The 21,064-nt window shown below is 31.2% G+C and overlaps 1 protein-coding gene across 3 annotated transcripts in view; it reads left to right on the top strand.

Annotated features, from left to right (window-relative positions):
- LOC118204829 (WD repeat-containing protein 76-like) overlaps positions 1-21,064 on the top strand; it is a 128,152-nt gene that overhangs the window by 7,353 nt on the left and 99,735 nt on the right. Inside the window, exons 1-4 of one of the 3 annotated variants that reach the window (XM_085823809.1) lie at positions 3,343-3,388; positions 5,638-5,670; positions 11,312-11,398; positions 11,480-11,556. In XM_085823809.1, the coding sequence (XP_085679935.1) occupies positions 5,650-5,670; positions 11,312-11,398; positions 11,480-11,556 (185 nt within the window). In that variant the 5' untranslated portion in view covers positions 3,343-3,388; positions 5,638-5,649. Of the gene's footprint in view, positions 1-3,342; positions 3,389-5,637; positions 5,671-11,311; positions 11,399-11,479; positions 11,557-21,064 lie in introns of those variants that run through there. The other 2 variants (XM_085823808.1, XM_085823810.1) reach the window with 2 other exon arrangements.

Here is a 21,064-nt window from a genome sequence, read left to right as displayed (position 1 = left end):
GGGGGGGGGAATTTGTTGATTTCTGTTAAGGTAGTTGTGATAACATACATACCTAGAAAGCTATAACAGCTTGTGTTTGTGAAACAAAGCCATATTATTTCACTACTACAGTATATTCTAGTCTATGCTGGCTTAACATTCTATAAGAAGAAGTGTATGAAGAATGGAGTCTGGTGAGTGCCATTTTATTTAAAGATAAAGCTTTTCATCCTCAACATTTATGTAACCCGTCAAAAACATTGCAGTATATTAAAGTGGATACTCACAACAAGAAAGAACTAAAATAAAATCAAACTAATATACAGTCAAAAGTCGTTAATCCAGATACGTCGGGACTTCGGCGATTACGGATTGATTTTTCCGGATTATAGATCATCAGTTTAAATTTGGTAAGATGGCATGCAGAAATTACAAAATTAAAAATATGAAACCGTAATTTATGAAATAAAAAACAATTATGATCTAAAGGGTATCAAAATTTACAAAAAGAAAAAGCTTAATATTTATTTATTTACTTTATTAAAAATTTCTTTTAATGTAAGTTGTTTAAGTTGCTTCGTTTCATGTGATAATACTTTCTCTTTAATTCTATTAAACAGACATAATTTCTTGTTTAGTTACAAAGTTCCGCTTTTTAAGTCCTATAATTGCTGTGTCGAGAATACCGACTAATTTGTCAATCGAAATTTTTTCGTTTTCAATAACCCCTGTGTCACTTTCTTCACTATCGGAAGCGAATTATAATGACAAGGAACTTGATTTAAATCATATCAAAGACACTTTGTTTACTTTATTAAGCATTTCCTTCAATGCGCGCATGGGTAAAGCATACATTACGCATAGTCGAAATTAGAAAATTGCAACCAGAAAACTATTTGATGTGTATTCGTGATATTTATAATGACGAGGAATTTGATTTAAATCATATCTAAGACGGAGTACATCGAGATGAAATACTACATTTAGTAAGGAATTATAAGTGGAATAAAATAAAAACATCTGCCCTGAAGATAAGGATAGTGCCGACAGATCAAACTCCAATTCATTGTGCGCTGCGGCGTTCCCCTCCTTGCCGCAGAGCAGCGTGAAATTGATAAACAGATTTTGGAATGGTTAAGAAACAAAGGATATGCCTTTATCCATTTTTTTGCAGCAATTCCACTGTTTGTTTAATGGACTTCGAAACGTACTCTCGCTTTGTAGATCCTTTACATATTAGTAAATATATATCAAAATTCTGTTTGACATAATTGAAAGTTCAAGCTTACTTTTATAAAATTGCTCTAACAGTCTGCAAAAAATAATAAGCCGGATCCAATTCGAAGATTAAGGTACAACGTAATCTGCAACATTAACTGAATTAGATAATTTGGTTGATCTTTACATTATGGTAACTTGGCGTTTTTTTGGCGAAAATTTGGCGACCAACTCTCCTACAGCAACCGTCTATTTTTTTTTTCCCGCTGCCATTTTGTCTTCACGAAGTAAAGACATGTTTCTTTTCTTTTTATCTACGGAAGATTTCTTCCAACAATCTACTAGCCGAATTACACTTATGCTAGAAATTTTATCTAACAAAACTGCTTAATCATGACAAATATTCACTGCAAAATTGGAAAAAAGTGCACAATACCATACTCCTTACGCATTTTTCAAAGTAACAGATACACATAAACCATGTACACGCCGACTTATTTTTACTTAAAAAACATCCCAGAATTACACAAAAATGGCATTGCGCACACTCTTCACTATATCCATGTACACTGCTTTTTTCTCATAAATTAGAAAAATTTCACGAAAATACAGGACAATTTTCTGAATCTTTAAACCCGGTAAAAAGAACATATATGAAATTACCTGATCGCGAAAAAGTACACACCCTTTCCAAATATGAACATTTCCCCGTATAAAATAAATAAAATATCCAAAAACTTTTACCTCTACATTATCTATTATATTACAAACGTCACTAACTAATTCATACCTTTACTTCATTACAAATGGTTACAAATACTGAGTGTCAAATATTTAAATTATTTCCATGCACGTTTACGCAAATTACTTTACTTCCACCTTACATTTAGAACAATGCATAAAAATAATATCCTCAAATAATTAAAAATACTAACTTACCTATTCTTCTTCAGAATCTTGATTACGTGTCCGATAAACTTTTCTTATTTCTGTTTCAGGATCTTTAAAATCATACTTATAGTTCACACCAAGGTACCAGGTAAAATAAATAACTTAATAAAACATCTTTACTTCTATCTCGCACAACCTTAAAGAAACACTTATTACTACGCCTTTCAATTCCACTAAATACCTATTTCGAATTCACTTTAGTTAGGGCCATGGGATCCAAAAATTAACGAACACTGTTTCACACAACACAGAATAAAGGCAAATACAAAATTTCCAGATTTTTTCCCGATTTCCCCCCTTTTCCGATTAAAGAACTGTAATTCGTCCATTAATATCACATGACATATCACATGATCTCTCATTTCCCTCACACAAAATAATGCGTAATCGGAACTGAGTACTGCTCATATTATTACCAAAGTCCCAGGTAGTAACCTTTATCGCCTCCAAAATGTCGCCAAACTACCAGTTACCATGTTGTAAAGATCAGCCGATAATTTTAGCATAGCTTATACCGTCCGTTATACAATAAACGCGCATGCATAAACTTATTATGCGCATGCGCACACGCATATTCGCAGCCGTAAAGGTCTTACGCGCGTGCATCAACGCGACGCATGCGCAGAAAATTTGTAGCTTTGATGTCCAGATTATCGATCATTCCGGATTGTGGGTGTCCGAATTAACGACTTTTGACTGTATTTCTAATCAGCAAAAATATATAAATTTGAAGGTGGGAGTTAAATGTTTTAAATTCAATTAACAGATTTTAGCTTGACACAAGCTTATTTAAAGTTAAAAAATCAAGTAGGAATTGTTGAATCATTTCAGAAATTAAATTCTGATAACTCTTCATTTTCCACGATTCCATGCTGATGGTAACATTTTGCAGGGTATATGGAGAAATACTGTTAAGACATTCATTGTGTTACTGCCCGCTGAAAGAGAGTTCTGGTGTTATTCATAAAACCCTAAAAATAATTTCTTTCTACTTTTAAATCAATGAAGTTTTCTATGATTACATTTTCAGCGATGTGGCAACATGCGATTTTTTTTAAAATTATAACTGTGTTCTAAAAATGTACGAGTTGTATCATGTTTACAGTTGTATGTTGGAGCAAAGTAAAATATTTATGTTATTTATTGTATAGTATTTGATTTTCACCCTCCTGTACAAAGAGGTGAAGATAATTTTCTGGTGTGTGTCAGAAGTGGAATGAATATGTGAGAAAAAGCTAAGGTAATAATGTGCATCATCAAATTTTGCGTATAAAAATTGTGTTGTGCTGTAGGATGTGTGTTGTGGGGAAATCGAAAGTGAAAATAAATGGTTCCATTGTTTAGATTGTGGTGAGCAATAATTTAGTTTTTTTTTTTTTTTTTTTTTTATAATGTTTAGTGTTAAATCCTGTTTATTAGTGTTGTATATTGAGGTGTTCTTACTGGTTAATTTCAGTTGATAGTATCTGTGTTGAGTTTGATGTATTCTTTTTTTTTTTTTTTTTTTTTGCTCATTGGGTTTTAATTGTCAATTCAGAGTTGATATATATATATATATATATTTCTTTTGAATTAAGATGAGCCTGGAGTCGCTTAATCATTAGAAAATATTCTAGAGGAAAATACAAACTGAAAAACAAAAATCTGAAAATGAAATTAGATTAGAGAAAATAAAACCCTTTCAGTTATAGACGGAACTAGCTTTAGCTAACCGTAGCAAAGAGTTGTCACAGAATCAAAATCTTGAGATGGACACCTCAAATTGAAATATGGAAAATTTAATTAAAAGTGTAAAAACATTAACAATTTCGGTAACTAAAGCAGAATCCTTTAATCTCTTTCCCCGATCAATCGAAAGGGCTTTTAGAACAAAACAAGTGTCTGAAGATTTAAAAGAGAAATCCTATTAAATATTTTGGAGAGAAGGTCATTAACTTAATGATATATATGCAGAAAGACGATGTTAATAATTATGATAAAGTCTATGATTTTAAAGGAATTTCAGCCAACCCCTCATTTCTCAACTCATTAAGAATCATGTCGTAATTTACATGTATTATAAACTGTGAAATTTTATTCGATTGTGATTTTAATAGGGCTTTTTAACAAATATTGTTAAAAAATAAATAAAATTTAATAATGGCCATGGAAATCCGCAATGACTAATGTTATCTAACTACCTAATTTAATTATTTATAACTAACTGCTAACCCTTAAAAATTATCTCTGCATTTTAAACTGAATTATTGCCTTTCATTAATCCTTACTGTGGTCACAAGATAAAGCACAAAAATGTAAAAATTCATGTAAAATGTATTCTTTGCATATAGTGAGACTTAAAATAATACAAAACAGCTTATCACATGTGGTGCTTTAGTGGCTTATTAGAACCTTAAAGTATATTAACTTAGTTAAAATCCCTGGAACTCTATACAGAGCTATTACACTAACTACATCAGACAGAATCCAATTAACTTACAAAACTTGCCAACCATGCCTACATCAGGCCTTTCAGGTTTGTTCTAATCAGCAGATCTCTCTCTAGGCAAGTAGCAGTAGTGACAACATTCAGTCATTTGTTATGAATCATGCCGATTATGATCTTACTTCTCATTTTAATTTATGTCGCTTGACATAAAATCTACCTACTGTTTACTAAAACTCTAGACTGAGCAAGTATGTGACAAAATGAAAAAAAAAAAAAAAAAAAAAAAAAAAAAATCAACATAAAGCTAATGTTAGTAAAGCATAAATAAAATGTCACTTATCTTCTTTCAAATATGCCCAACTATTGTAAGTGTAAAATTTTTAATGCTACTTCATACATTTTATAAAGTTTATTTTATTTTCAAGCTTATTAATAAATTTGTTAATTCATATTTAATAATAATTCATCCTACATACAAATCTATTTTATTTTTAGGATAGTATTAGAAAAGTGAAGTTCAGGCATAGATAATAATTTTAATTGAATTTATCCAGTTCCCATATTTGCTGTGTCACTGCTCGCTAAAAGATAGTGCTGCTGTTATTCATAAATAATTCTAAAAACAATTTATTTCCACTTTTAAATAAGCAAAGTTTACTATGCTTGTATTTCAGCAATAAGGCAACACTTGATTTTTTATTATAACTCTTCTGAAGATGTAATGTTATGTTTTTGTATTTTGGTGCAAAACATTTATATGTTGGAGCAAAGTAAAATGTTTACGTTATTTACTGTATAGCGTTTGATTTCTGCCTCTGTGTACGAAGAGGTGAGTGAACACATACCACGAACCAATACTGAACACGCTGCTTCTTAACTGTAAGGATAACTTTTTTTTTTACAACTTGAAATCTACAAAATTTTAATATCTGCATTACCATTGGACTATTTTGAAGTGGGAACATATGTTTTACATATCTCCAATTTAAACTCAGTTTTAATCAATATATTATTTATTAAATTATATCAGAATTTTTAACATCAGTCTTGCCTTTTTATAGGAAAAAAAGAAGATGAATAAAGACTTAAAACTGGTGAGTACCTTTTTTTCAAAACTGAAAGCGATGCTTGCATATTAACTAGCACCTGGTAATATGCCACTATCAGTGTGATCCAAGATAATTTCTAGGGTTGCCATAATATTCATAGAAGAGCGAAGTCATGGAGAAATTACTTGGTTTACTGCCATACATGCAGAATGACTCGTGAAAAGTATTACCAGTTTATAAATATTTTCATATTTCATGTCTTCCAATTAGAGGAAATCAAAATGTGACATGTTTTAAATATATAAAATCATACTAAATTAGAACATCCTGTATTGTATTATAATGCAGATGACTGGAAAAGGTAAAAAGGGATTTTTTCTTATATACATGTCGATTTGCTTTTATCTCCTTATTTTCTTTTTATATATTTTTTGCTTTGCTGTATAAAAATTACCAGGGAATTTCTTTCATGTGCTTTCTTTGATTTATTTATTTTCTGTTTAGATTTAAAATTTTTCTTTTACAGCTTGAAATCTTCAAAATTGTAACATCTACATTACCATTGGTTGCAAACTGTGTAGATTTCTTGTTAGATTAGGTTGTTTTTTAATATGACGAAGCAAATCAGGAGTATCTACCTTTAGAGAACATTCATATAATGGTCATCATCATTATTGTTAAATGCTTAAGATCATTAAATCTGTTCACATCTACGGAAGAGGGTTTAAACTGTCACCAATCAAGAGAGGTAAAGTTATGGATGCATAAATGTACGGTTCACTTACCAAAACTCCCAACTGAATGTCAGTTCATGTTTGTTTCACTGTGATTGGTCAGTTTTGTACAAAGTTGGCATAGATTCAAAGAATTAGAATATCCTTATACTACATTTTGACAAAATAAAGGCTCTTCTGACTGAAAAACTCTTGCCTTAGCCTTATAGAGCATTTCTTAAGGGGAATTTAAACTATATGTGAGGAATATAACAAAAAACAACTCTGCAGCCAGCCCATTTATGTGGTACCAAACTAAACTACCGATATGTAGCTTTCTTAACTACTCGGCTGCTTTTGAACATGAATTTCTAGTCTTCTGTTATATTACATTTTATTATTTGTATGATTATTATTACATGGTATTACTATGGCCAACTGGAAGAACATGGCCTGATTAGCCACAGAGTGACATCACAGAAGGTGTTTGAGTCTCGTGCCTTTGCTTCAGGGTTGAGTATGCACGTTTCGTTAAATGTTTAGATTCTTTTGTTTTAAATAATGCACAGAAATTAAATTTTTCAGAGATGAAATTTTATATCCAATGTTTTCCGATATTTTATACAATTATTTTTACACTGCATAGTAATGATTTTTTAGCATAGTACACTGCATAGTAATGATTTTTTAGCATAGTACACTGCATAGTAATGATTATCTGAAAAACAAAGTTTTAGAATAAATAAATAAAGGTTGCTATTTATTAACATAAATAAATCTTTACAGTTTTATTATTCTTGCTTCCACTAAATACTAAAATAAAATTCTTTAATAAATACTCTGAAAAATACATTTAAAAAATTTACTGTTGATTTTACTAATCCCTAATTTTGCAGGTTTAATTTCGCAGATGTGAAGGAAAGGGGAAGAAAAGGAAGATTCCAAAGTGTAATTAATTAACTGAGAAAATATAAACACTATTTAACCAATTAAAAGACATAAAACTGATTTTTTTAATTATCTTATCAAAATATAATTATTTATTAATCATTATTGCAGTTTTTAATTTTAAGAATAACTTGAATGAATGAAAAACAATATACCCAATGCTTTAAAACTATATATACTTCAAAGCTTTCAAAAAGCATGCAAATGTACTTTTTACTCATTTCGGTTATTATTTAACAAAAAGAAGAGGAGATCAAAAATCGCAAAAAAAATTCAAATTTCCTGAAATCCTCTAGGCATTTGCCAACATACACTAAATCAACTGTTATTTTGTGCAACATTAAGGCAAATTATTATGACTGCAATGATATCTTTACAATTTGATAATAAAGAAGAAATCATAAAAGATTGAACAAATGTTGCTTCAATACTTTCAAGATTCTCAGGAAAGCCAATTAATTTATTTTCCATTTCTATGTCACCTTTTTTACTCGAACTTCATCAATATATAAATTCACGAATTCTTCATTTTCCAGTAATTTTTTTAATTTACGTTTTATATATTTGCAATTAGCTTCATTGTTCCATCAAACTTTAACAGGCCTAGGATTTTCCAGAGATGTCTAATGGATGGAAGGCAGATTAGTTGACTGTCATAGAGGCAACTGTAACAAGTAGCTGACTTAAAGTATAACGATTTGATTTGTTTTATTGTATTATTTCAAAGATCACTAGGGCTACCTGTCTGAGGGATGCCTTTGGAGAGGGCTTTCTAAGGGAAGCTGGCTCGTATACACGTTACACATGGAAAAAATCACGAAAATGCCCTTGCATCGAGCCCCTTTACCTAGATTCGAGCCCATGTAGGAGCTACCAGTGTTTAACGATTTTACTACTCGGTGGTTAGTGGAATTATGTATAATGTATAAGCAAAGACCAGTACCTCCTAGCTATTTTACTTTTATTACACATCTTCATTTGTTTCAAAAATAAAATGTTCTGTTCCTCAAGTAAGGTTCTCAAGTGATTTTTATTCTAGTTATTTTTCTTCCTAGTTATATACTGATAAGTCATAGTTTGATTTTAATGTTTTTAATTATTATTATTTTGACATAACTATAAATGTTTTCAAATTAAGCCCATAAATTTAGTATTTCCATTTAATATATTTTTAAATACTTCCATTTCAACAGCTTCTTGTCCAAGGAACACTGCTGTATTCATATGAAGTGATACATAGATACTTTTCTGAATTTTAGACTGTAGATTAAAACTAAGCAACGAAATATAAATTTCCATTAACAGATTTTATGTAAAATTATATCTGAATCATCTGAAATGTTTAGTTTATTCCATAATAAAGAAGAAAAATCCTCAAAAGATGCAATTTTGTCCTTTTTAAAAAATTCATTAAAAATATCTTTATCTGTTTATCTTATTGGCTCTTTTATCCTCTGTGCTCATCATCGAAGATGTCAGATTTTCAGATAAGTATTTTGGACAACCAGAAAAAATGTATAGATAAGAATTGTTTATAATTTAGGGTGCTCTTTAAAAACTTAAATAATAGTGCCTTCGTTTTTTGATAAATAATCATACCAAATGATATCATCTTCCCCAAAATATTTCTGACAAACAATGTTCATTTCAATTTTTTTATTCAGAAATCTCATTTTAATATATATTTTAGAAACTTGAATACCTTTATATATTTATTGGTTTTATCGGAATTCGATTTGCAGCCTGGAATGCAACATTGTACAGGCATGAAAGAAGACTCATTTTAGCTCTACATAGAAGTCGATAGCTATATTTATTAACAAATACTGAAGAATTAGGTAAACTTAACTATCAGTGTGAACTTAAAAACAAAAACAGCATATTTACTTTACTTAAATTACTTAATTTAGTAATGAAAAATACATGAATAATGAGAAAACAGTGCAATGCTAATGAATAGCACACAAAGTGATGTAATGAATTCTTCCATGCTGCGGTGTCCACAGTGCAGCGCAAAGGATAAAAAGTTCAGAAGCCTTTCGTGACGTCAAATCATGTGACTTTGAAGTTGACCAGGCCATCTAAATTCCCGAAGGCCACGGTATTAATAATGGTGAATTTACTTTCAAGTTTATATTTGGGCTTCAGCATCTATTATTTTCATTGATTTATTATTATTTTCATTTAATTCATCTATTTTTATCTTCATTGATTATTATTTCACTGTTTTAATTTGGAAAGAGGAAATCTTGAAAAGCAGTTAGTTCTTCCATTTTTAGAGTTCAAGCACATTTGTTTAATGTTAGAATGCATATTAAATTATGAATATATACATCTATTTAGAATAATAAATGCATACATTTTTTCCAAACAAAATTGATTTTTTAAATCGGATTAGTCTTTTTATGTAAAATGAAAATGGCTCGGTTTTTAAGCCCATCATTTCAATGCATTTAATTTTATAAAATTTTAAACATTCCTTTTTAAAAACTTTTTATCTTCATATAAAGCTTATGAATGAAGTAATAGGAATCTAAGTTTAAAAACATTATTAGGTATTCATTTTTTTACAAGTATGACTTACTGGACATATATCCTTTAAAGGTAATTGGAAGAGCATGTGATGGATTCTGTAGTTCAGATAAAATTATAAATTAGATATCGGTCTGAAATAATAATTATAATAATAAAACTGATAAAAAACTTAGAATTTAAAATTTTATTACACCAAATAATAAAACATTGACCCTTTCTTATTATCTGGAACCCCACTGAAAAGTTGTGAGAAAGTATTCATGAGGCGATGCAGTAACTTGCAGATTATGATGATTATGGTGCTAAAAGTATTTACATCACAATCCAGTATGGACGTAGGAACATATATTTACGTATTGGCACTTTTAAAATTCAATTGTCATTTTTCTGATTAGTGGTCTTTTTTTTTGGGTGTGTCTCTTTTTCTCATGATGAATTATAAGGCGACCTGCCAATTGATGGAAAAAAAAAATTGCATGGAGATGTAGTATGAAAAACTGCAAGCCAAGTGTTATAACACGATTTGGAAATAGCTTGAAGATAGCTGTATTTTGTTTACAACAGCTGTTCATTTATTGGCAGTGTCCTGAAATTGTGTATGCAGCCAAGTTTGTGCATTCAGCAGAAACAAATTGCTATGCACATGAAAAGCACACCAGTGCACCCCCCTTCTGAAAAAAAAAAAAAAAAAAAAAAAGTGCAGAAGTATTTCTTGCAAAAGCTAAATTTTTCATTACTGATATTTTTAGCTTTTTAAATTTTATTGATTGATTGCCTTTTTATGGAATACTTAATTTGCCACCAATTTTAAAACTATCTCTTTGCCTTTGCGTTTTAGTTTGATGAAGAATTAGTTGGCAATGAAGTCATAACTTTTTGGTTGAAGGTGCAGTTAATGAGAAAGCACCGAAATTTTACATTTCATGTTTTAAAAATATTTTATAATATTGTTAGCACCAACGTTAATACAGTACCAGATTTTTTTATGGAATGGCGAAAGTTCATTTAGAATTGCTGAAATTTTTATATTTTTTATTTAAAACTGTAACATTTCCATTTTTAGTAATTTAATCAATTTCAGGGATTTTTTTTATAAAATGCAAATTTCATTTCACATTATTCACCAATAAGCATAGACACTTGAAAGTAATCTCTTGGATTTATTTCACAGTTCAATTTTTTATATTTTATTAATTTTCATTATGAAATATATATCTATTTCTTGACAATGAAACAGCAATAAAAACAAATTTAATTCAAAAAGATTAGTAACTACTGGTTTTCAGACTTCTGATTTAATATTTGTTTTTCTAAAGTTGAAAATTTTTTTGAACAAGATCTTTTAAATTATTTACTTGATATGGGGGGGGGGAAGACCTTCATTCTTTTACGTATTTAGTAATTAAACCTGCTGAGTTTTCAGATTTCAAAGCATACTTTTAAGTTTAATGAATTATTTTAAAATTTTTTAAAAGTAAATTTTCTTCCAGTGGAGTGGCATGAGTGAAATAGAGCGGTTAGCCTTAAAGAACAGAGAAGAACATCTTGCATTATTGCGATCATTGAAAATTGATCAGGTATATATATAATCATATTATCTGTTTCAGATTTAGTTAAATAATTTTTTTCAATACATTTATATTTTTTCTTCTCTTCAGGTTAAAGAAGACGTCATCCGAGTGGTTGAGGAGCTTAAACCTAAAAAGAAACCAAAGCCAGTAAAAAGAGTTTATAAGTAAGTCATTTAGCTAAAAAAAAACATATCACTCACAGCAAGGGAATGACCTATTTATGTAGTTAAACTAATCTCTTACAAAGATCATATGGAATTAGAAACTTTTTTTGTTAATTACAGTTAATGATTCAAATGCTTATAAAACATGTCAATAACTCTATAATAATATAAAGAATAATCATTATATAAGTATCTCAAATACTTCTATAAATTAAGAAACTTACTACTTTTAAATAGCTCATTTTTTGGTATTGATAAACAATAAATTGCTGTAATTGTTAGAGATAAGAAATAATATGAAGGCAGTACTTAAAAAGATATACATATATTTGATTTTTAATCATTTAGCTTCTTATATTGTTAAGCAGTAATATTTTAATTTGGAAATTACAGAGCATATATTGTGTGAATAATAACAGCTCTTAGTTCATACCATAACTTTAAATGAAAAAGGAAAAGACTGGCATGTGAGAATTTTTCTAATGTAAAGTTTAAATCTCCTGGGAAATAAACAGAATTACAAAACTAAAGGAATTTTAACAACTTCAAATTCTGCTTATCATAAATTATAGAAATACTAACTAGCAGAATATAATACAATTAATTTGCCTCTGTTTTTAAATAAAAATAATACCCATTGTCAGCATCTAATAAAACCAGATCTTTGCCATTTAAATGTAACTTATAAAATAAAATAAAATCTGAAAGATTTCAGATTTTATTATTACGCCCAAACATGCCTTTTTTTTTTTTTTTTTTCATTTACAGACACATATATGTTTCGAGCACACTTGGGCTAAAGCTACGTTGGGCTAAAAATATTTTAAAAACAGCATATCTTTAGAATTTCTGATAGACAGTCTCGTACACTAGAGATAAAAATATTTTATTCTGTACAGTGTTAACACTGTTAGCTTTGAAATTATTGAGTTTTATAAAAAATTCATTAAGGTTTTACAAAATATGAAATGGACAGTAAAACAAAATCGTAATTCTGAATCTGGTCTTCTAGACATGTTCAGATGGGGAACTATGTTATTCAAAATTTGATGACTGTAGGTACCGTTGCTTTTTCACAATCCGAGAAACGTACATACATGCATGTAGATTCTTCGTTATTTGATTTCCTTAAATACACTCACTTAAGCATAAAGATGTAAAATGCAAAAAAATCAACAAATACTTCTTTGATTGACACGAAATTCGGCAGGAAAGTAGCATATATATTTTTGCATAAAACAAAATGAAGAATTATATACAGAAATGAAAACAATATTAAATTTTTGTGAGTTAACAGATAATGACATACTGGAGACTTAAACAGAATTATGTATAAAGGGAAAATAAACAGCATAAAATGAAAAAAAGGACATTAATAGGGTATGTGATTCCCCCCTCATCTGTATACAAAGTTTACACCTTGTGACCATGCTTTCAATTAGGTGGTCAAACACTGCAGAATTAAGCACTCGCCATTCTTCTTCTAGAGCAGTTTCCAGCTTAATAAGAGTGGCTGGAGGTGGGAAACGTGAAGATACAGCATGGCCGAGAACACCCCAAAGATTTTCAATGGGATTAAGGTTGGGCAAATATGCTGGCCACGCCATACGCGCAATCCCTTCACTCTCCAGGCAGTCATCGACGATGTCAGCTCTATGGGGATGTGTGTTATCGTCCATTAAAACAAAAGTAGAGATAACTGCTGCAGTGTACAATCTCACAATGGGTTCTAGGACTTCATCTCGATACCGGACAGCTGTCAAAGAACCCCGTTTAAAGATGTGCAGGTCGGTGCGGTATCCTAATGAAATCCCTGCCCACACCATAATGCTTATGCTTTGGAATGTATGTTGTTCGGTGATGTTTTGGCACTGACTACGTGTTCGTTGTTCACGCCATATACTCGCTTGACTCATCAGTAAACAAAATGTTGACTTGTCAGTAAACAAAATCTTGACTCATCAGTAAACATGACATTGCCCCAGTCAGACACATTCCAATTGACATGTTCCCGGCACCACTGTAATCATGTCCCTATTGATTGGACGGGTAGAGGAACACAAACTTGAGGTACCCGGACGTACAGTCCACTCATATGTAATCTTTAGCGTGCAGTAGCTGTAGATATCGCCTTACCAATGGACGCTGTAACCATAAATGTCACACATGGAGGTCGCTCTGCGATTCCGCTTGGCTACAATAGCAATACAGTACAAAGTCTTTAATCCGGATTCATCGGGACTTCGGCGATTCCGGATTAGGGGTTCTTCTGGATTATAGATCATCAATTTAAATCTGGTAAGATGGAATGCAGAAATTATAAAATTAAAAATATGAAACTGCAATTTATGAAATAAAGAGCCATTATGATCTAAAGGGTATCAAAATTTACAAAAAAAAAAAAAAAAAAAAAAACTTAATATTTATTTGTTTACTTTATTAAACATTTCTTTCAACGCACACATAGTCGAAATGAAAATTGCAACCAGAAAACTATTTGATGTGTATATGTCATATTTATAATGACGAGGAATTTGATTTAAATCATATCAAAGATGGAGTACATTGAGATGAAATACTACATTTAGTAAGGAATCGTAAGGCAAATAAAATAAAAACATCTGCCCTGAAGATGAGGATAGGGTTGACAGGTCAACTTCCAGTTCATTGCACGACGCGATGTCCGCCCCCCCCGCCCCCGGAGATCAGCGTGAAATTGATAAACAGATTTTTGAATGGTTAGAGAAACAAAGGATATTCCTTTATCCATTTTTTGCAGGAATTCTACTTTTTGTTTGATGGACATCGAAACATGCTTTCACTTTGTAGATCCTTTGGCAGCTCCAGAATCGGAAACTCTTTTCGACATAATCGAAAGTTCAAGCTTACTTTTTATAAGATAGCTCCAACAGTCTGCAAAAAATAATAAGCCGGATCCAATTAGAAGATAAAGGAACAACGCAATCTGCAACATTAACTGAAATAGATAATTTTAGCCTAGCTTATACCATCCTTTATACATTAAACGCGCATGCTTAAACGTATTATGCACATGTGTACAGGTATTCTGCGCATGCTTAAACCCTACACATGGGTAGAAAGTTTGTAGCTTTAAGGTCCGTATTATGGACTTCCGGATTAAAGACTTTGTACTGTATATCGATCTTCTGCGGGGGTTGTAACCCTTGGGCTACCTGCTACGACGGGCCTTCAAGCAACTGTCTGTGTGGTATTGAATTGTTTCCAAAAACGTGAAATTACAGAATGATGAACGCCGAAGAAAAGAGCAACATCTGTGATCGACTGTCCTCCTTCAATACGCCCCACAGCATGCGAACGCTCAGAATCTTCCATTCGTCTTCTGGAAGTCATAGAAACACGTATGTCTTGAAAACAAATTGTACGAAAGTTTTAAACACCTTCTATCAGCACTTACAATCAGCTTCTGTAACCCTTCATAAAGGTGGCTTCTTATAAGACTGCCTTTTTTGCATATTTCTTGACATGAAAGTGCAATTGGCTGTTACCTAACATATTTGTATACTTCCATCTACCTCTGCAGCAAATTGCATCCTCTTCAATTCTGATTGGCTTCCAGAAATTAGCATTTTCCTCTCCGTGCTTAACTTTGGGAAGTGAGTGCATAATGCTGGGTGATATATGGTGTCAACAATTTGAAAAGTGATGCAGCTATTTATAGTGATTTGACACAAAGTGCTGTTTCAAAATTAATAATCCTTTTGGGCTAACGCCCATTTCGTCTTAAAAAATCTAAACATACAAGCAGTTTCTTAACTGTGTATTTCTGGAACAAGGTATTTTTATTATAGAATCCCTAATTGCTACACATATTACTGTTTTAAGTAAATGTGAATTGTGATAGTTCTAACATATTATTACGAAAGTATTAACGTCTAAAGTGAACCATTATTTTTAGAAATAAATAAATGAAGCAATTTGCAGAGATAAGTCAAATTGAGAAATAAAGATATCTAAGGAAAGCATTATTATTGTAGAACCGAGGTTTAAAAAAAAAAATGACGTGTCTTTATAATAGTTGTTCTCTATTAAAGTTAGGATGAAGGGTATTTTTCTTTTGTAAAATAATCTCACTGACTTCATGCAGCAGTTGCTAAATAATATACATTGTAGGATTCAAAAGTTTCCGGACTGAGTCGTAAAAACTTTTTTGCAGTAATGTGACTACAAGAACGTTTTTGTGTTACTACATTCTCCCCCTTTTCTAAAAGTGGTTTGTTTCAAATAACGTGGTTGAAAGCTCGCGGCAACATCGTTTTTTCTAGGTATGTGCATTTAGTAACCAGCGATAGAAGGAAATGGTGTTAGTTGAGCAGAGAATCAATATCAAATTTTGTGTTCGGTTGGGAAAGAGTGTTACGGAGAGTTTTGAAATGTTCAAGCATGTGTAAGGAAGTAAAATGTTATCGAGAACGCAAGCTTTTGAGTGGCATCATCGGTTCAGAGAAGGCAGGGAAAGTGCTGAAGACGATGAACACAGTGCTGTCTTGTGACTTTGTGCACCAATGAAAACATCAAAAAAGTGTCTGCGGTGGTACGTGCAAACAGGCAGCAAACAATTTGCCAAATAGCAGAATCAGTTGGAATATCAGAGGCCGCATGCCAGCAGATACTGACTACAAGGTTCGTACGGTCCTTAAGAGTCCTTAGAAGTCCCTAAATTTTTTTAAATAAATTTTTGGTCCTTAAAGCTCCTTAATTTTGGCCATCTGAAATTTCTGTCTGTTATTACGAGTGCCATTTTTAGTGTGAATTAGCATTTTGGAGGAATATTTTTGGCGATTCACTGACATATATGGTTATCATTTGAATGGGTTCATGGGTTAAAATTTGTTTCTATTTCTAATATAAATGATGGTATACTCGAGTTTCTAAGCAAGAAGTGAAATGTAAGCATTTCGAAATCCTTTTTTTCTAATAAAGAGCAAACAAACAACTTTTTGCTTTTTGGGTTGTGAATTCTTTTATTAAACGGTTCTAAATTTGATGATTTGTAAACATTTTGGCAATTTTAAGATCAGTTTCTATAGAAAATTTATAATTCCGAGATCTGAGAATTTTTCGGCGATTTTTTTTCTTTTAAACATCATAATTAGGGCTGTGGACTCGGTAGGGAAAATGTCTGACTCCGACTCCCTCATATATATATATATATATGTGTGTAAATACATGGGTTACAGCTTATTTTTTAATATAAAAGAAATAATAGATGCTACAGGAAAAAAAAAATTGATGGTATAGCAAATCATTTATCATAATTAGCATTTATTATGAAATGGGAAAACTGGCATTAGTTATTTCTAAGAAACAGTATGGCTTCAGCAAGATTTTCTTTGTTGGAGGGCCATATATCCAATTTGATAAACTTCAGAGCTGAGAAGAGTCTTTCCACACTAATTTGAGTAGGAGGAAGAGCTGTTACTGTTAGGGCTACTTCTTTAACTTTTCAGGATAGATTTTTATAAGTTCTAAAAGAGGTGTCGTGCAAGCGCATATTTCTCTATTTCTTCAACGGCCGTGTAGAAATCTTGTTTGTATTTTTTCATTTTTATATCTAAAGGCTCTTGTTTTTTATTTTCATTCGCTTTGCCTTAGCCTTTTCAATATTATCTAAAAATATTTCTCGAAATCTAATTCATCAATGGAAAAGGATGATAGAATTGCAATATCTACAGTTTGACTGTTCCGATTTGAATTCTCCAGTTGTTCTGAGAATAATTTCATTCTTAATGAAAGTTCATAGATGACTTTCTTTGCCTTTTTAATTTGTTCATCGTCTAAGAAAATTTGGTGTTTTGAATTTCCATATATTGAACCCAGCAAAATCTCATTGTCTAGTAAACTAGTTTCTCTTTTCTTCATTGAAGATATGATTCCTTCTGCAACAAACCCTCCATTTCAGAAAGACCAAACATCCCATTCTCGCCTCCTGTCAATTCTTCAGATTGCAGCATTTTTGTGCTTATATACGGTATAGAAAGAAGAATTTCCAATTCTGCTAGATCATTCCACAGTCTTTTATTGAAATATTAGGGTTATCTACATCTCCTAAAAACATAATTCTAGAAACCTCTTTATCCATCAAATATGTACTTCCTTATCGCATTCCTTGATCAATAATTGCTCCTTTTCTTGCTCGCTTCCTAAGAATGGCATCAATTTTAGGAGTTCTTGCTGCTATTGCTGCTTACCTAAATTTACCAGTGAGATTTGTAACTAAATGAATCAGTTTAATCACTAATGGCAAATATCACATCCATCCTCCTCCTTTATATTTATTTATTAATAGCTCAATAAAATAGAAAATAACTATTTATTAATGTATACAGTTCATAAATAAAAATAATAACTCAGCTTGTCATTAATTTTTTTCAATTCATTTTAATGTCATTTCAAATAGCGACTCCAGCTCCGACTCCTTTTACCCCAAAATCTGCCTGACTCCGATTCCAACTCCACAGTCCTGACCAAAACATAATAAATTTCATTAAAATAATGGTAATATATCGGAATTAAATTTAAAAAAATGACATTAAAATAAAACATTTTATTTTCGCTGGCATATTGTAAAGTTTCATTTTGGCAACTTATTATACAATATTTTGAATCTGAAAAATAAACAAGGTATAATGCCATAAAGCATAATTTATGAAACAGCTCTTAGTAAAAGCAAAATTAGCTATGTAATTAATTAAAAATGTCTTCTCTTTAATTTTTTCACAATAAGCGTTTTTCCCATGTAATTCTCTCGTATTATTCAAAATTCTGAGAATATGCATCAGTTTTCTCTATAAATTTAATTTTACACTTTTTCCTTTCCTTTTTTTTTCCAAAATATTTCAGGTTTTTTGCTGTTACAGAATTAGTTGGGATAATTTTTCTTTAATTTTTTTGACATTGCAGCATGGAAAGTTTAGAAAGATTTGAAGACAAGATTTATAGACCCACGATTCTAGAAGATTCGAGAAATATGTGACAAAATGAAAATGGTATCAACACATAATGGATGCAGAGTTGCCAACTCTCCCGATTTTGGCAGGAGACTCCCAACTTTCGACCGCTCTTCCGCCAACCCGATTTACAATATATTTCTCCCGACTTTTTGTTATTCTTAAAATTTCTCACAATTTTTATGGAACTTGACTTAATACTTCGTTATATAAACAAAAAAAAAAAAAGTGATTTTGGACATCTGAAAGCAATTGAATTTTCTCTAGATTATATCTAAAATAAAACTTTGCAAATCAGATGAGAATTTCTGCTTTGTGAGTGAGGGCATAGATATCCAGAAACGCCGTTCTCCAGTCGGCATCGAACTCCACTGCGTGTCATCTGGCATATATTAGCCAATGAGCACAAAGCAAGCTCAAGGCTATTATTTGGATGTTCTTTAGTTATTTCGTTCATCTTGTCCTGAGTAATGTGAGTACACGTGCCTTCGGAAAATAGTTTTAGAAATTATCATCTTTTGTTATGTCTGCGAGAAAGGTGAAATACTCGTGTACGTTTCAAAAATTACACAGAGTTGACTTTCCTTCCATTATTTTCTCAAGGAAATGTAATAAATTTGCGATGTGTACCGCCTGTCGTTGCGATTTTTCGATTTCGCAGGGGGGAAGGGCGGATGTTCTCAAACATGTGCGTACACAAAAACACAAAGACAACATGAGTTGTTTTGAAAAAAAGAAAAATTAAATTTTCCTTCGGAAACAAAGGACCAAAACATTATTAATGCAGAATGTCTGTTCTCTGCCTTTTTACTGGAGCACAACCTGCCACTGAATGCATCGGATCACGATGAAGCTTTATTTAGAAAAATGTTTCCCGATAGTGAAATCGCTAAAAATACTCAAGTGCAAGGATCAAAACAGGTGAAATTGTTAAAGAAATTTGTTTGAAAAATAAATCTTCAGTTAGTGATTGCATTAAAACAGCTCCGTACTGCCTGTCTATGGATGGAAGCAATAATTTCGATTCAAAACTGTATCCAATTGTTGTTTTTTTAATTCAAAGTCTTCAGAAATTAAATGCAGTTTACTTTCTGTCCCCACTTTAGAAGGATATTCGAAAGGCTTTAATATAACACAGCTAATTATTAAGACTTTAAAAGAAAATGCAGTCCCTCTGAATAATTGCTCAACACTTGGTGCCGATAATGCACCAGTAATGGTAGGCTTGAAGACTGGCGTTGCACACATCTTAAGAAAGGAAAATTCAGATTTGCAAATTATGAGGTGCACCTGTCACCTCTTAAATTTAGCAGCTGAAAAAGGGGCAGCTTCTTTACCAATAAATGCAGTTGAACAACACATTGTTGATATTTATTATTATCTTGAAAGGAGTTCTAAAAGGAAGGAAAAATTGAAACAGTTCCAACAGCTGCATAATACTGAAATGAGAAAATTTTTTGAAACGTGCATATACGCTGGCTGTCTTTAAAGATGCTTATCTAGAATCCTCGATCAATGGAACCCACTTCTTGTATTTTTTAAAGAAGAAGTAAATGCTTCAAGAGTTAAGATAAAAGGCTCTATTGAAAGTTATAAAATACCTAAAGTAAATGGAAATGTAGTTACTACTTCCATTGTTAAAAATAGGTTTGAGAAAAATAAAGTAATTTCTGCACCATTCAGCAGTTCAACTGGCAGTTCTCAAAATAATACTGCAAAATATAAGCATAAAGCCGATACAAATTTCTCTCAAAATAAAAAAAATTGCTCAACACACGAAACATTTTCCGATTACTGTTAGTTTATCTTGCGAAGAACGAATATTTATGTTTTTTTCTTCAGGCCAAACAGAACTTTTTTTTTTTTTTTTATAATTCATTTTGCCATCATTCGATGTTAACACAGTTGTGCAAAGCAGAATTCCAGTAATTCATGTTTTTCAATCAATGATTTATGATCTGTTTAAAAACATTTTATCAAAGTTTGTAAAACCAGTCTGTGTTTCGTCTTGTAATTCTATATATGATGTGATTTATGGTGAAACAGAAAATCAGAAGAAAGATGACGATTTGGTACAGTCAAATACCGAAAATCCACCGACCTGAAATCCGCTTTGCCGCTCAGAGTATAAACATTTAGTTTATAGGTTCCGGAAACTGCAACATTGAGTACGAAATATCGAAGGAAAAAATACTTACCGAATAATAATGAGTCAGAATGGAAATACCTAATTATTGACATAAAAAAGTTTAAAAAAATAAGATAAATAAGATAAGTTTTTTCCCCTCTAATCTGTGTCGAGGTAAAAAAGCAAAAGATTTACTCAATTCTTTGTTCAAGTTCATGATTCACGTTGTATTTTCTGAGCTTTGTTATTTCATTTCACGTGATTGTTTAGTGCTGCCTTTTTTTATCTGCACATTTTGTGGATAAATTAAGAATATTTTAAATTTCAGTCCTTTTTAATACAATGACAGATAAGAAACGCACTCGTTTTTTTACTGCTTGCAACGTTGAAA

The sequence above is a fragment of the Stegodyphus dumicola genome, chromosome 9 (genome assembly GCF_044657685.1).
Source record: "Stegodyphus dumicola isolate Sdum_Otavi_A_Nest chromosome 9, ASM4465768v1".
In the NCBI taxonomy this organism is placed as follows: Eukaryota; Metazoa; Arthropoda; class Arachnida; order Araneae; family Eresidae; genus Stegodyphus; species Stegodyphus dumicola.
Note: the sequence above shows the minus strand (reverse complement) of the source record. Positions and strands in the feature narration are given on the sequence as shown.